A 16582-nucleotide genomic window follows, 5' to 3' on the forward strand; every position below is an offset into this window, starting at 1 on the left:
ATCCTGGGCTTTATAAACAGAGGCATAGAGTTCAAAAGCAAGGAAGTTATGTTGAATCTTTATAAAACACTGGTTCGGCCACAACTCGAGTACTGTGTCCAATTCTGGGCACTGCACTTTCGGAAGGATGTGAAGACCTTAGAAAGAGTGCAGAAATGATTTACTAGAATAGTTCCAGGGATGAGCGACTTCAGTTACGTGGATCGACTGGAGAAGCTGGGGCAGTGCTCCTTTGAGCAGAGAAGGTTGAGAGGAGATTTGATCGAAGTGTTCACAATCATGACGGATTTAGATAAAGTAAGTGAAGAGAAACTGTTCCCATTGGCGGAAGGGTCAAGAACCAGAGGACACAGATTTAAGGTGATTGGCAAAAGGACCAAAGGCGACATGAGGAAAACTTTTTTATGCAGTGAGTAATTACGATCTGGAATGCATTGCCTGAAAGGGTGGTCGATGCAGATTCAATCATGGCTTTCAAAAAGGAATTGGATAAATATTTGAAGGGCTACAGGGAAAAGAGCAGGGAATGGGACTAACCGGATTGCTCTTACAAAGCCGGCACAGGCTCAATGGGCCAAATGGCCTCCTTATGTGCTGTAACAATTCTATGATTCTATGAAATCTCACTCCCAGCAAGTCCCTGATTTCTTCACAGCTATGCCACACACCCAAATACTGAAACTTCTGAATCCCAAAGCGCAAAGAGGTTTAATTCACTCACTCATAATTTCTGTGTATATACACATACCATATATAAACATACATTTCTATAACATCCCTTTACTGCAGGCGGGTGGGGAAGAGAAGCCATCAAGCAGGAATTCAAAAAGATTTAAGAGGGAAATTGAAAACACAGAGGCAAGTTTTTAACAAACTTGTAAAGGATTTTGAACACTTCGATCAAATCTCCCCTCAAAGTGGTTTTGAGGGGAACTCTAAAGAGCAGGCACATACTGACTGGAAAAAAAGACTTGTGTTGACTGGAGATCGCCGGGCACAAGCAGTAATCCAGAGACAGGGGAGCAGGTGGTGTGGGCTGGGACATACAGCTGAAGAAAAGTGCTGACAGTGCAGTGCAGGCGGAGACCATGGAGTGTTTTGAAAATGAGGACACAGACCTTTAAATTGCGACGGGAGGAAGCGGAGTTCGGCAATCATAGGAGTGAGGTGCAAGAGAAGACTCGCGCTGCAGTATTCTGGACTAACTGGGGCTTGTGAAGGGTGGAGAAGAACAGGTCAACAGAGAGTGTTTTCGTGCAATCAATTCTTGAGATGGCGGAGACATGGATTAGGACATGAATAGGGACGGAAACAGTGGCACAAGTGGAGAATGTTTCAAAGATACAAAAATGCAGTCTTGGAAACTGACAAATGGAGGGCAAACACAACATCGAAACTGTCCACCATCGAGTTTAGCCTGCGTGGGCAGCTGGAGCCCGATGGTTTAAACCGCCTCTATCAAACCGAAAGGAATTTCTGCTCACCCAGGAATCCGATTTTGCGCAGGCCAGGTAGGGCAGGGCGGCAGGTTATCTGCCTAGAGTCAGCGGCGGTGACTGGGATGGGTCGAGTCGAGTTGGATGTTATCACCAGACATATGGAAGCGGACCCCGTGCTCGTGGATGGTGTTACCAAGGGGCAGGGCTCAGAAGGGGGGCGGTGAAGAATGGATCAGTGGAGATAATCGGGCAGACAGGGAGCAGCGTGCCCGGGTGCACCCAAGAAAGCATAGCGCTGTAAAGTTGCACTCATACACACCTAACTTTCGGGGCCGCTTGTTGTTGTTGTTGTTGTTGTTGTCGCCACCAACGCACCGCCGGCTCTCGCTCTCGGTTTAAAAACACCAACAGTTCCACAGGGGGCCTCCCTTCCTCCGGCGCCTCCTCACACTCGCAGTCTCTTAGCTGTCTTCGGCATTGCCTGGGGTTGTTCTATGGTGGAGCGACAGTACCTGCGAGTTATTGTTCTCGTCTCGTCTCGATCTCACATCAGACTGGATTAAAATTCGTTGATATTTTCAATGATTTTGATCACTTCGGGTCCGATAGGGTGTGACCGATGACGCGGTTGGAGACGGGCCCGCGGCCGAGCGAAAGCCCGCGGGTTCGTGGCCGCACGCGGATGTAACATGGAGAAGCGGCCGAACCTTCTGGTGACAGGTAGGAGCGGCGAGCGGGCGAGCGGGCGAGCGGCATCACCGAGCGGGATGGGAGCGGGGATGCACGGTTTCTCCCGTTCATACAGTGGCCAGTTTTTTCTTGGCATTTTTGTAATTTGCAGTCGTCGTTAGGTGAGATTCCGCAATTCAGGTGAACGGGTTTAAAAAGGGAGCATTAAAATCAGTCACATTTTGAAAACAAATGTCAGTCATTCATAATGAGCGAGAGTGTGTAGGTCCCCTTTAAAATACTGTCAATACCAACAGCGTGCATTTATATAGCGTCTTTAACTCATTAAACGTCCCAAACTTGACACCAAGCCAGAGAAGGAGATATTAGGACAGGTGACCGAAAGCTTGGTCGAAGAGGTAGGTTATTCGGAGCGTCTTAAAGGAGGAGAGAGAGAGAGGGGCGGAGAGATTTAGGGAGGGAATTCCTGAGCTTAGGGCCTAGACATCTGAAAACACTGCTGCCAGTATTGGGGCGAAGGAAGTTGGGGATGTGCAAGAGGCAAAAATTGGAGGAACGCAGAGTTCTCGGAGGGTTGTAGGGCTGGAGGAGGTTGCAGAGATAGAGAGGGGTGAGGTCATGGAGGAATTTGAACACAACGATGGAAATTTTAAACCCGAGATGTTTCTGGATCCAATGAAGGTCAGCGAGCACAAGGGTGATGGGTGAACGAGTTAAGATACGGGCAGCAGAGTTTTGGATGAGCTTGAGTTAATAGAGGGTGAAGGATGGGAGGCTGACCAGGAGAGCATTGGAATAGTCGAGCTTGGAAGTAACAAGCATGGATAAGGGTTTTAGTAGCAGATTGGCATGGGTGGAGATGGGCGATATTACGAAGGTGTAAGAGGTGGTCTTGGTGACGGAGAGGATATGGGGTAAGCATAGAAAAATGTCCAATGGCATTTCACAGAAGCATAGTTAGAGTCAAAGAAGGAGATATTAGAATAGGTGACTAAAAGCTTGGTCAAAGGGGTAGGTTTTAAGGAAGGCCTCAAAGGAGGAAAGAGAGGGTTAGGGAGGGTCTTCCAAAGCTTAATGCCTTGACAGTTGAAGGCACGGCCACCAATTGTGGAACGAAGGGACTGAGGGATGCAAAGTTCTTGGCAGAGGGTGGGCAGGGCTAAGGCTGGAGAAGGTTACAGAGATAGGGAGGAGCAAGGCCATAAAAAGATTTGAACACAAGGATGAGAATTTTAAATTGGAGGTGTTGGGGGACGGGGAGCCAATGTAACTTAGCGAGCACGTGGATGATGTATTCATGTTAAACACGTGGCAACACTGATATATAAAAATAAATAAATGGGACATTTTTTTCTGAGAAGACATTTGACTGTCTTTTTGTTGGAGACTCTGTTTTTTGTCTTTGTGTACAAGTGATGAGACAACTAGCATTTGTAACAAAATCTTGAAATTTTATAGTGCCTTTAATGTAGAAAACATCCCAAGGCACTTCACAAAAGTGTAATTTAAAAAATGGATGCTGAGCCAAGAAGTATAGGATAGGGGCGGCAGAGTTTTGGATGAGCTGAACTTTATCCAGGGTGGAGCATGGGAGGCTGCCTAGGAGAGCATTAGAATAATCAAGTTTGGAGGTGACAAAGACACGGATGAGGCGGGCAATGTTATAGAGGTGAGGGAGAAGATAGGGGGTCAGAAGCTCAGCTCGCGGTTGAGTCGGACGCTGAATTGCGAGAAGTTTGGTTCAACTTGAGACAGTGGCTGGGGAGGAGCATGGAATCAGTGGTGAGGGTATGGAGTTTGTGGTGGGAGTGGAAGATAATGGCTTTGGTATTCCCAATGTTTAACTGCAGGGAATTGTGGCACATCCAGGACTGGATTGTTGAACAAGCAGCCTGACAACACAGGCAATGGAAGGTGCAAGAGAGAAGTTGGTAGAGCTGGGTGTTGTCAGCATATGTGTAAAAGCTAATCCCGTGTCTCTGGATGCTGTCGTTAAGGAATAGCGTGCAGATGAGGAAGAGAAGGAGCCCAAGGATAAATCATTGGGGGACTCCAGAGGCAATGGGGCAGGAAGAGAAGTCATTGCTGGCAATGCTGTGGTTATAATTGGATAGTTAAGAGTGGAACCAAGTGAGGGCCGTCCCACTACAGAGAAGCAGCATTGGAAAAGGATGTTTTGGTCAACTATCAATGATTGTAGATGGGTCGAGAAGGATGAGGAAGGATACGGTGGATGTCGTTTATAACTGATTAAGGCCGTTCTACTGCTTTGGCAGGGGCAGAAACATGATTGGAGAGATTCAAACATGGAGTTGTGGGAAAGATGGGCAGGGATTCAGGAGGTGACAACAACTTCAAGGATTTTGGACAAGAAAATGAAGTTGGAGATGGGGCAGCAGTTTGCAAGGACAGAGGGGTCAAGGGTGGATTTTTTTTGAAGAGGAGTGTGATGATGGCACTTTTGAAAGAGAGGGGGCAGTATGTAAGAAGAGGGAACCATAATTACAATGTCAACCAGCATTGGGATCAAGAAAGCAATTTGGGTGGTCAGCAGTTTAGTGGGAATGGGGTCAAGGGAGCAGGAGGTGGGTCTCATAGGCAAGATGAGGTCAGAGAGGGCATATGGGGATTTGGATAGAAGCTTGAAAAAGACACTGGTTTGGGGCTAAGGTAAAGAGGAGCATGGGGGAGGTTTGACTTGATGGGCAAGGGGATAGAGGGAAAGCAGCTGAACAAATGGAATCAATCTTAATGAAGAAGCCCATGAGCTGCTCAAACTTGTTGTTGATGATGTTGGAGGGGGCAGGGGAAGCGTTTAAAGAAATTAAGGATAGTATTAGATCCAAAGAGGAGTCATATAAAATTGCCAGAAAAAGTAGCAAGCCTGAGGATTGGGAATAGTTTAGAATTCAGCAAAAAAAGAACAAGAGATTGATTAAGAGAGGAAAAATAGAGCAATGAGAGTAAACTTGCAAGGAACATAAAAGTGGACTGTAAAATCTTCTACAAGTATGTAAAAAGAAAAAGATTAGTAAAGACAAATGTAGGTGCCTTACAGTCAGAAACAGGAGAATTTATAATGGGGAACAAGGAAATGGCAGAGCAATTAAACAAATACTTTGGTTCTGTGTTCACAGAACAGGACACACATAACTTCCCAGAAATGCGAGGGAACCAAGGGACTCGTGAGAAGGAGGAATTAAAGGAAATTAGTATTAGTAAAAAAAAAATAGGGCTGGAGAAATTAACAGGAATGAAAGTCGATAAATCTCCAGGGCCTGATAATCTGCATCCCAGAGTACTAAAACAGGTAGCCATGGAAATAGTGGATGCATTAGTTGTCACCTTCCAAAATTCTATAGATTATGGAACAGCTCCTTGGTCCAAACATGGACAAAAGAGCTGAATTCCAGAGGTGAGGTGAGTGACTGCACTTGACATCAAGGCAGCATTTGACCGAGTGTGGCACCAAGGAGCCCTAGTAAAATTGAAGTCAATAGGAATCAGGGGGAAAACTCTCCAGTGGCTGGAGTCATACCTAGCACAAAGGAAGATGGTAGTGGTTGTTGGAGGCCAATCATCTCAGCCCCAGGATATTGCTGCAGGAGTTCCTCAGGGCAGTGTCCTAGGCCCAACCATCTTCAGCTGCTTCATCAATGACCTTCCCACCATCATAAGGTCGGAAATGGGGATGTTCGCTGATGATTGCACAGTGTTCAGTTCCATTCGCAACCGCTCAGATAATGAAACAGTCCGTGCCCGCCTGCGGCAAGACCTGGACAACATCCAGATTTGGGCTGATAAGTGGCAAGTAAAGCTCGTGCCAAGCAATGACCATCACCAACAGGAGAGAGTCTAACCACCTCCCCTTGACATTCAAAGGTATTACCATCGCCGAATCCCCCACCATCAACATCCTGGGGGGTCACCATTGACCAGAAACTTGACTGGACCAGCCATATAAATACTGTGGCTACAAGAGCAGGTCAGAGGCTGGGTATTCTGCGGCGAGTAACTCACCTCCTGACTCCCCAAAGCCTTTCCACCATCTACAAGGCACAAGTCAGAAGTGTGATGGAATACTCTCCACTTGCCTGGATGAGTGCAGGTCCAACAACACACAAGAAGCTTGACGGCCTCCATGACAAAGCAGCCCGCTTGACTGGCATCCCATCCACCACCCTAAACATTCACTCCCTTCACCACCGGCGAACTGTGGCTGCAGTGTGTACCATCCACAGGATGCACTGCAGCAACTTGCCAAGGCTTCTTCGACAGCACCTCCCAAACCCGCGACCTCTACCACCTAGAAGGACAAGAGCAGCAGGCACATGGGAACAACACCACCTGCACGTTCCTCTCCAAGTCACACACCATCCCGACTTGGAAATATATTGCCGTTCCTTCACCGTCGCTGGGTCAAAATCCTGGAACTCCCTTCCTAACAGCACTGTGGGAGAACCTTCACCGCACGGACTGCAGTGGTTCAAGAAGGCAGCTCACCATCACCTTCTGAAGGGCAATTAGGGATGGGCAATAAATGCTGGCCTTGCCAGCAACACCCACATCCCATGAACAAATAAAGAAAAAGATTGGAGGGTGGCAAATGTAACCCCACTATTTAAAAATGGAGGGAGAGAGAAAACAGGGAACTACAGACCGGTTAGTTTAACATGAGTAGTCGGGAAAATGCTAGAGTCTATTATAAAGGATGTGATAACAGCACACTTAAAAAATACCAACGAAATTAGACAAAGTCAACATGGATTTATGAAAGGGAAATAATGTTCGACAAACCTACTGGAGTTCTTTGAGAATGTAACTGGTGGAATAGATAAGGGAGAACCAGTGGATGTGGTTTATTTGGATTTTCAGAAGGCCTTTGATAAAGTCCCACTTAAGATGTTAGTGTGCAAAATTAAAGCACATGGGGTTGGGGGTAATACACTGGCATGGGTTGAAAATTGGTCAACAGACAGGAAACAGAGTAGGAATAAATGGATCTTTTTCGGGGTGGCAGGCAGTGAACAGTGGGGTACCACAGGGATCAGTGCCCCAGCTATTCACAATATATATCAGTGATTTGGATGAAGGAATCAAATGTAATATTTCCGAGTTTGCTGAGGACACAAAACTAGGTGGGATCGTGAGTTGTGAGGAGGATGCAAAGAGGCTTCAAGGCAATTTAGACAAGTTGAGTGAGTGAGCAAATACATGGTAGATGCAGTATAATGTGAAGTTATCCACTTCAGAAGGAAAAACAGAAAGGCAGAGTATTATTTAAATAGTGATAGATTGGGAAATGTTGTTGTACAAAGGGACCTGGGTGCCCTTGTACACCAGTCACTGAAAGCAAACATGCAGATGCAGCAAGAGTTAGGAAGGCAAATGGTTTGTTGGCATTCATCGCAAGAGGATTTGAGTACAAGAGCAAGGATGTTTTACTGCAGTTATACAGGGCCTTGGTGAAACCACACCTGGGGTATTGTGTGCAGTTTTGGTCTCCTTACCTAAGAAAGGATATATTTGCCATGGAGGGAGTACAGCGAAGGTTCACCAGACTGATTCCTGGGATGGCAGGACTGTCATATGAGGAGAGATTGGGTCAAATCAGCCTGTATTCACTCGAGTTTAGAAGAATGAGAGATGATCTCATTGAAATATATAACATTCTGACAGGCCTAGACAGACTGGATGCAGGGAGGATGTTTTCCCTGGCTGGAGGGTCCTGAACAAGGGGTCACAGATTCACGATTTGGGGTAGGACATTTAGGACTGAGATGAGGAGAAATTTCTTCACTCAGAGGGTGGTGAACCTGTGGAATTCTCTACCACAGAAGGCTGTGGAGGCCAAGTCACTGAATATATTTAAGAAGGAGCTAGATAGATTTCTAGACACAAAAGGCATCAAGGAGTATGGGGAGAGAGCGGGAATATGGTATTGAGGTAGAGGATCAGCCATGATCATATTGAATGGCGGAGCAGGCTCGAAGGGCCAAATGGCCTACTCCTCCTATTTTCTATGTTTCTACTTGGTTAGTAGTAGAGAAAAGAAGCTGGTGGCTATCCATGCTCTCCAGGATGATTCTGAAGTCGTGAGCAGTTTTGACAGGTAAGCTTGAGGCCTGAAAGCACTTGATGTGGTCCAGCCTGATGTGTTGATGGCAATGCAGTTGTGCACTAGACAACACTCAAGTCTACACCTGTTGGATTAGTGGGGGTGAAGATGGGGGTCCTATTAGGAGGAATGACTGGCATGGGAAAGAGTACAGGTTTTACTGGGGACCAGAACATCAAAGGTGGAGGTGAAGGAATGTAAACAAGAAAAGTGTGTGAATACCTGAAAATAGTCTTAAATAGCTTTATTTTTGCAGATTAATTTTTTGTCCAGTGGATTAAGCTAATGGATAAGGTGCATAAATATAGTGAGTTGTGTTCTTAAGGTGCTAGCTAATGCTGAACCTCCACACTGGTGCTTCAACAATAGGTCACAATGCTGTTTACATTTACTATTCTGGCAGGTACTCCAGGTGTTGGGAAGACCACCCTTGGTAAAGAGTTAGCTGAAAGAACTGGACTGATGTACATCAATGTGGGAGAACTGGCAAAAGAAGGTGAACATGAATTGAAAAGAATATATGAAAATGTTAATCTGGTAATCATAGAAAGGTTAAGCACGGAAGGTGGCCGTTCGGCCCATCGAGTCTGCGCCGGCTGTATGCAAGAGCAATCCAGTTAGTCCCACTCCCCCGCCCTATCCCTGTAGCCCTGCAATTTTTTTCCTTTCAAGTACTTATCCAGTTCCCTTTTGAAGGCCATGTTCGAATCTTCTTCCACCACCCTTTGGGCAGTGCATTCCAAATCCTGTATAAAAAAGTTTTTCCTCATGTCACCTTTGGTTCTTTTGCCAATCAACTTAAATCTGCGTCCTCTGGTCCTTGACCCTTCCGCCAATGGGAATAGTTTCTCTCTATCTACTCTGTCTAGACCCTTCGTGATTTTGAATAGCTCTATCAAATTTCCTCGCAACTGTCTCTGTTCCAAGGAGAACAACCCCAGCTTCTCCAGTCTATCCATGCAACTATAGTTCCTCATCCCTGAAATCATTCTAGTAAATCTCCTCTGCACCCTCTCCAAGGCCTTCACATCTTTCCTAAAGTGCAGTGCCCAGAACTGGACACAATACTCCAGTTGTGGCCGAACCAGTGTTTTATCAAGGTTCATCATGACTTCCATACTTTTATACTCTATGCCTCTATTTATAAAGCCCAGGATCCCGTATGCTTTTTTAACCGCTTTCTCAACCTGCCCTGCCACCTTCAACGATTTGTTCACATATACCCCCGATCTCTCTGTTCCTGGACCCCTTTTAGAGTTGTGCCCTCTGGTTTATATTGCCTCTCCTCGTTCTTCCTACCAAAATGTATCACTTTGCATTTTTCTGCGTTAAATTTCATCTGCCACATGTCTGCCCGTGCCACCAGCCTGTCTATATCCTCTTGAAGTCTTATCGCTATCCTCCTCACTGTTTACAACCCTTCCAAGTTTTGTGTCACCTGCAAATTTTGAAATTGTGCCCTGTCATTAATATATATCAAGAAAAGCAGTGGTCCCAGCACCGATCTCTGGGGAATGCCACTGTGCACCTCCCTCCAGTCCGAAAAACAACCGTTCACCACTACTGTTTCCTGACGAATAGCCAATTCTGTATCCATTTTGTTACAGCCCCCTTTATTCCACGGGCTGCAATCTTGACGATAAGCCTATTGTGCGGCACTTTATCAAACGCCTTTTGAAAGCCCGTATACACCACATAAATTGCATTGCCCTCATCCACCCTCTCTGTTACCTGGTCAAAAAACTCTATCAGGTTAGTTAAACACCATTTGCCTTTAACAAATCCATGCTGGCTTTCCCTAATCAGTCCACACTCGTGCAAGTGACTGTTAATTCTGTCCCGGATCATCATTTCTAAAAGTTTTCCCACCACAGGTTAAACTGACTGGCCTATAATTGCTGGGTTTATCCTGACACCCTTTTTTGAACAAGCGTGTAACATTTGCAATTCTCCAGTCCTCTGACACCCCCCCCTGTATCTACGGATGTTTGGAAGACTATGGCCAGTACCTCCGCAATTTCCATCCTTGCCTTCCCTCAGCAACCTAGGATGCATCCCATCTGGACCGGGTGACTTATCTACTTTAAGTGCAGCTAGCCTTTCTAGTACCTCTCAATTTTTAGCCCATCCAGTATCTCAACTATATTTTCTGAGAGTCTGGCAGCATCTTCTTCCTTGGTAAAGACAGATGACAGATGCAAAGTACTCATTTAGTACCTCGGCCATCCCCTCTGCCTCCATGAGTAGATCTCCTTTATGGTCCCTAATCAGCCCCACCCCTCCTCTTACTACCCGTTTACTGTTTACATGCCTGTAGAAGACTTTTGGATTCCCTTTTATGTTGGCCGCCAGTCTATTCTCTTACTCTCTCTTTGCCCCTCTTATTTCCTTTTTCACTTCCCCTCTGAACTTTCTATATTCTGCTTGGTTCTCACTTGAGTTATCAACCTGACATCTGTCATACCCCCCTTTTTTCTGTTTCATCTTATTCATCATCTCTTTTGCCAGCCAGGGAGCTCTGGCTTTAGTTGCCCTACCTCTCTCCCTCGTGGGAATGTGCCTCGACTGTACCTGAACCATCTCCTCCTTAAAGGCTGCCCACTGTTCAATTACAGTTTTGCCTGCCAGTCTTTGATTCCAATTTACCCGGGCCAGATCTGTTCTCATCCCATTGAAACTGGCCTTCCTCCAATTGAGTATTTTTACTTTAGAGTGGTCCGTGTTCTTTTCCATAGCAATTCTAAACCTTATGATACTATGATGGCTGCTCCCTAAATGCTCCCCCACTGACATTTGTTCCACTTGGCCCACCTCATTCCATAGAACCAAGTCCAGCAATGCTAGCTTCCTTGTTGGGCCAGAAACATACTGGTTAAGAAAGTTATCCTGTACACATTTCAAAAAATTCATCCCCCTTTTTGCCCCTTATTATTGTTATCCCAGTCTATATTAGGATAGTTGAAGCCCTCAGTTATCAGCTTTACTCTACTCTACAGCTTTTGCACCTCTGTGTAATTTCCTTGCAAATTTGCTCCTCTATATCCTTCCCACTAGTTGGTGGCCTATAGAATACCTCCAGTAGTATAATGGCACCTCTTTTATTTCTTAACTAACCAAATAGATTCTGTCGTTGACCCCTCCAGGACATCCTCGCTCTCCAGTACTGCAATATTCTCCTTAATCAATACTGCCTCCTTTCTTTCCTGAACACCTTGTATCCAGGAATATTTAGTACCCAATTCTGCCCTTTTTTCAGCCAGGTCTCCGTTATTGCCACAACATCATATTCATGTGTGTAAATGCCTGCAGCTCACCAACCTTGTTTACCACGCTGCGTGCATTTACACACATGCACTGCAACCCAGTCTTAGACTTTCTTGTACTCTATTAGTTGCTCTAGTGCTGTCTGTCTCCCCGGATCCTTTATGCACCTTGTTTCTCCTTTCCATTGCTACATCCTGGTGCCCATCCCCCTGCCAAATTAGTTTAAACCCCCCCCAGCACTAGTGAACCTCCCTGCGAGGACATTGGTCCCAGCTCCGTTGAGGTGCAATCCATCCGGCCTGCACAGGTCCCACCTTCCCCAGAACTGGCCACAGCGCCTCAGGAATCTAAAGCCCTCCCTCCTGCTCCATCTCTGCAGCCACGCATTCATCTGCTCTATCCTCCTATTTCTATACTCACTAGTGCGTGGCACCAGGAGTAATCCGGAGATTACTACCTTTGAGGTCCTGCTTCTTAATCTCTTTCCTAACTCCTTAAAATCTGCCTGCAGGACCTCATCCTTCTTTCTACCTATGCCGTTGGTACCTTTATGGACCACGACCTCTGGCTGTTGACCCTCCCCGCCCCAGAACGTTCTGCAGCCGCTCAGTGACATCCATGACCCTGGCACCAGGGAGGCAACATACCATCTTGGAATCACATCTGCGGCTGCAGAAACGCCTGTCTGCTTCCCTAACTATAGAATCCCCTGTACTATTGCTGTCCTGACCTTTCTCCTTCCCCCGCCCCCCGCCCCCGTACAGCTGAGCCATCCATGGTGCTGTGGACTTTTCTCTGGCTGCAATCCGCAGAGGAACCCTCTCCCTTACCAATTGTACAGTGCTGGAACAAAATTGAATTATAATCTAATTGAATCAGTTTACCTTAAATTAACACTTTTCAGCTATTAGAATTGTTTGCTGTCGGGTGTTATAAAAATCCACATGACCCTTAAAAGAATTGCTAATTCTTGACCGCCTTGAATTAAAAAGGATTGACATTACTTTATAACATATATTGTCATTTTGGGCAAACACAACTATTACCTTTAATTTCTTGACCAATGTTCCACAATTGAAGCTGGTATTACAGAATCTTCTTTTATCAGAAGATAATCAGAGCTCCTTGAATTCAAACGATGTTAATCCAGTAGTGAATTTTCATGAGTTGCAGAAAAGATTTCCAGCACCTAGACTAATTGCTCTTGGTGTTTGTATTACTAATAGTAATGTAATTATACATTTTCAAAACAGTTAGAGTTAGGACAAAGTCTTTTCCCGTCAGCGAGATTTACTGAATGTGCAGTTCCAGGATGCTGAATGTTAGTGAAAACGCAAGGCAATGAAAAATATTTGGGCTGAACAATACTGGTGATAGTTAACAGGTGATAGCCCCCATTTTGGCAGCTATTATCACACTTCTCGATCAGCTTACCTGATTGATTTCCTTAATTAAGATTTAACCAAGTACGCTGTTTTCAAGTAAATGAATAGGCATTTTGCATTCAGATAACATAATAATGGAAAGTTGATAACCACTGCTCAATGCTGTGTTGATGCATTTTTCCATGATATATTGTTTTATATCTTGGTGCAATTGTATGTTTTGCTTACACTATGTTTACCTGTTACTGATGTCATTAATTTATCCATAGTGTTCTCTCAGAATTGGTGGTGAATCAAAATGTGGATGTAAACTATTGTGTTTCTAATGTTCTTATAAAGGTAATCTGTATGAAGGCTATGATGAAGAATACTCATGTCCCATTCTGGATGAAGACAGGGTGAGTTTTGTAATACAGAACTATACTTTAATACAAATTGTAACACACTTAAAGTGGGGGCGAAATAAACTTCACAATTCCTAAACAAATAGATATTTTTCAGCTGTTCCCCTCAGATTAATATTTTTCATATTTAATGCCTGTACCTCTCAGTATATGACTGTTCAGGTTTGAGTATAGGAGTCAAGTAAAATTCGATTTGGAGTTTAGATTTTTTTTTTCCATTACTGATTTTCTTCCCTCCCCTCCTCTACCGAATATGCTATTATTTTTTTTTGGGAGGTTCAGCTTTTAACATTTGATTCTTTCACAAGAATAAGGATATCTCTCTTTTGTTCTTGTCTTGCAGTGTTTGCTGATCCTATGCTGGCCAGGTTTTTATGGATAATGTTCCAGGAGGGACCTATAAATCATATTCATTGCTTGTAAAATACTCTTGAATAATCTATTGACGTAATGAACCTCCCATGTGGTTTTATTTTTTTTCTCCCATTTTCTCTTCTGATGGTGCTGCCTCTTGTCAGGGTATGGTTCTACAGGCTCCAGCAGCCCTTCAATACATCATCCAAGTAGCCATTCTTTATTTGTGAGCTAGACATTATTGGAAGGCTGTACACGCATGGGGGCATCAGAGCAAAGATCATTAGTGTCCTCAACCAATATCCAAACTTCATACTTTATTGCATGAATCACTGGAATTGGGCTGGTTCCATCTCTCTCTCTTTTTCCCCCCCCAAAATGTAAAGATATTAAGGCCAATTGTAACCCAGGCTGTGAATTGAGCTTGGGACAATCCTGGTCTGTACGGCTTAGACGCTGTGTGATGCATTTATCCATTAATCCACTGAGATTTTTTTCAATAAAGCAATTTTACAAGCTGAGTTTCACTGGAACAAAAGTGTTTGCTGACAGCATATAGGAATGTGCTGGTGATAGGCCTTTGGTTTTCTTTTACGAGATTATATATGTGTATATGTATGTGTGTATAATGTTGACATCAATTTTTCTCCTCATGGAACAACTTGTTTTGCAGGTGGTTGATGAACTTGAGGATAAGATGAGTGAAGGTGGGATAATTGTGGATTACCATGGTTGTGACTTCTTCCCAGAGCGCTGGTTCCATATTGTGTTTGTCCTTCGTACAGATAATTCAGTTTTATATGACCGATTGGTAAACAGGTACTAAAAATGTTTATCTTGATGTTTCTGTTCATCTAAATTTCAGTGTACCCACAATATTCTTGGTGCACATTCGTACTATTTTCAATAAGTCAATTTTTTCTCCTCGAAAATTATCCTGCTCATTCAGCAATTCAGTCAACACCTTCGGGGAGGGGTGTGGGAAGACAGAAGGGGAAAAAGTTAAGCGAGGTTAATGGCAAGTAGTGCCATTGCCCAAGTGTCCATTGTTCATTTGTGAGCCTTGACTGTGGGTGTCAGCAGGCTATTTGAATGCAATGGAAATCACATTTAAGCCCGATCTTGTTTTTAACACAGTGCCCACAAGCACATTTGCAGAAGATTTTGCTGGATAGCAATCAGGAGCAGGGACCCGACTTCCTTTTTTGCCCTTTCTATCCCAGGAGAACCAATGCCAATTATAACACTTTTACTGCTCTGTCTGAGATTAGCTAATTCAGCACAGACCAGAGATCAGTTCTGGGACCTTCATAGTATGAACAGCTTGGAGACGGTGGCTTTACTTCCGAGCTACTGGGGAAACCATTATCCTCATTCAGCATGGAAGGCAGGAAGGTCTAACCTCAGATACCTCCATAATCACCACCCAGGCCACTCCATCTTGGCCACACAGATTCCATTTAGTGCAATAAATATTTCTATTAATCTTCCTCTCCCTCTGACCCAGTCAAGAACAAATGAAGATTGCATGTAAAGGTGCCAGGCTTGAATGACTATCAAGTTGAGGATTCATCTCTCCTATTTGCCCTCTCTTTCCCTCTCCACAGACAAAATTCTAACATTTGCTCCAGAACTTTTAGTTTCATCGTCACCCAAATAAAATCAAATCCATGTTAAACTGAACCAATTACTCAGTAAGGTTGAATTCATTTTATTAGAGGTACACAGCATCTAGAGATAGATTGTGCTGTCCTTTTTTAAACTTTACTGTTACGTTTTACTTTTGAACAAAAGAGTAAGCATTTCTGACACAACACGTAACCCATTGTGGATTTTGGTGTTAAACTGTTCTATGGTCCCTTCACCTTCCATTACAGAATCAAAATATGTGCACCATTCTACATGTTTGTTTAAAGGTGTCAATTTTTTTCTTTTTCCTCATGTTGACTATAACATGTTATAGCAAACCTGCTTTCAGTGGTCAGGAAAAGCTGTTTTATTAAATGACAATTGCCAGTTTATCTTTGATTTACTTTATTCAGGGGTTACAGTGGAAAGAAGCTTCAGGACAACATACAGTGCGAGATTTTCCAGACTATATATGAGGAGGCAATGGAGTCGTATCGAGAGGAGATTGTGCATCAGTTACCCAGCAACACACCCGAAGACCTGGAAAGGAACTTGGAACAGATCTTACAGTGGGTCGAACAGTGGATGAAAGATAACAACTAAATGCTGGGAATTATGGATGGCCTTGTGCTAACATAGCAACTGTAGCTGGTTTTCATTCAGCTGTCTGTACATATTAATATTTGTGAAACTGGTATTTTAAGCAGTGAAGGACACAAAGAACTTTTAGGCTATACAAAGATTTAATTGGGAACAAAATTCAATGGTGATCGTTGCAAACATTTTGCCATTAAACTAAGATGTAGAAGTCAACATGCCTGAAGATGATAAAGGATGTGAGAAAGATCACCAGTTTTCATTTACAAATTGAATTATAGTGTCTATTCTAAATGAACTAAATAGTTTGAGTAAATGTAATAAGAATTTTTTAAAAAATAAATATGGGCAACTGAGTCGGAGGCCCAGGGTTGCTTGTGACTTGGAACTTGCTTGCATTGGCTGAGTGAAAATCAAAGCCATGAGCTTGAGTATAGCACAGAATGATATGTCCTGTTTTGGAGGAGGGGGGAAATTGACTTCTTTCAATGCTGATCACCCACCCACCATTTCAATTGTTCCTCTTTCTTAGCAAACGTGAAGTGGCATTGATGTAAGTTATAAAGGCATTTGGTACATACGAACCCCCTCTCCCATCTGGAGTAAGATGTATGGTAGTAAATTGCCTGGATGGGGAAAGGCAACATTAACTTAACACAATTGAGGTATTACACTTAAGTAGAAAATCTTAGGCACAACTAC

The 16582-nt window shown here is 44.0% G+C and overlaps 2 protein-coding genes across 3 annotated transcripts in view; one reads left to right on the forward strand and one right to left on the reverse strand.

Annotated features, from left to right (window-relative positions):
* The window catches only part of rad17 (RAD17 checkpoint clamp loader component), a 49504-nt gene extending 47613 nt beyond the window's left edge, over positions 1–1891 (reverse strand). Inside the window, exon 1 of the mRNA XM_067982765.1 lies at positions 1759–1891. The gene's annotated coding sequence lies outside the window, so the exon portion shown is untranslated. The remainder of the gene's footprint in view (positions 1–1758) is intronic.
* ak6 (adenylate kinase 6) lies at positions 1160–16261 on the forward strand. 2 transcript variants are annotated; one of them, XM_067982766.1, is made up of 5 exons: positions 1160–1511; positions 8651–8743; positions 13236–13294; positions 14328–14473; positions 15697–16261. In XM_067982766.1, the coding sequence occupies exons 1-5, from the start codon at positions 1331–1333 to the stop codon at positions 15884–15886; spliced, it is 669 nt and encodes a 222-aa protein (XP_067838867.1). In that variant the 5' UTR covers positions 1160–1330; the 3' UTR covers positions 15887–16261. The 2 variants fall into 2 exon arrangements, with proteins under 2 accessions (XP_067838867.1, XP_067838868.1); XM_067982767.1 differs by lacking the exon at positions 1160–1511 and adding an exon at positions 1717–2159.
* Positions 16262–16582: the final 321 nt, after the last annotated feature.

Source organism: Heptranchias perlo, chromosome 4, assembly GCF_035084215.1.
Source record: "Heptranchias perlo isolate sHepPer1 chromosome 4, sHepPer1.hap1, whole genome shotgun sequence".
NCBI lineage: Eukaryota > Metazoa > Chordata > Chondrichthyes > Hexanchiformes > Hexanchidae > Heptranchias > Heptranchias perlo.

What these genes read in the sequence shown, in the direction of transcription:
- ak6 (XM_067982766.1), top strand. Translation starts at nt 1,331, where the DNA reads ATGTTTCAAAGATACAAAAATGCAGTCTTGGAAACTGACAAATGGAGG. An exon ending in GGGAGAACTGGCAAAAGAAG is followed by an intron (nt 8,744 to 13,235) that starts GTGAACATGAAT and finishes GTTCTTATAAAG; the next exon opens with GTAATCTGTATGAAGGCTAT. An exon ending in TATGACCGATTGGTAAACAG is followed by an intron (nt 14,474 to 15,696) that starts GTACTAAAAATG and finishes TACTTTATTCAG; the next exon opens with GGGTTACAGTGGAAAGAAGC.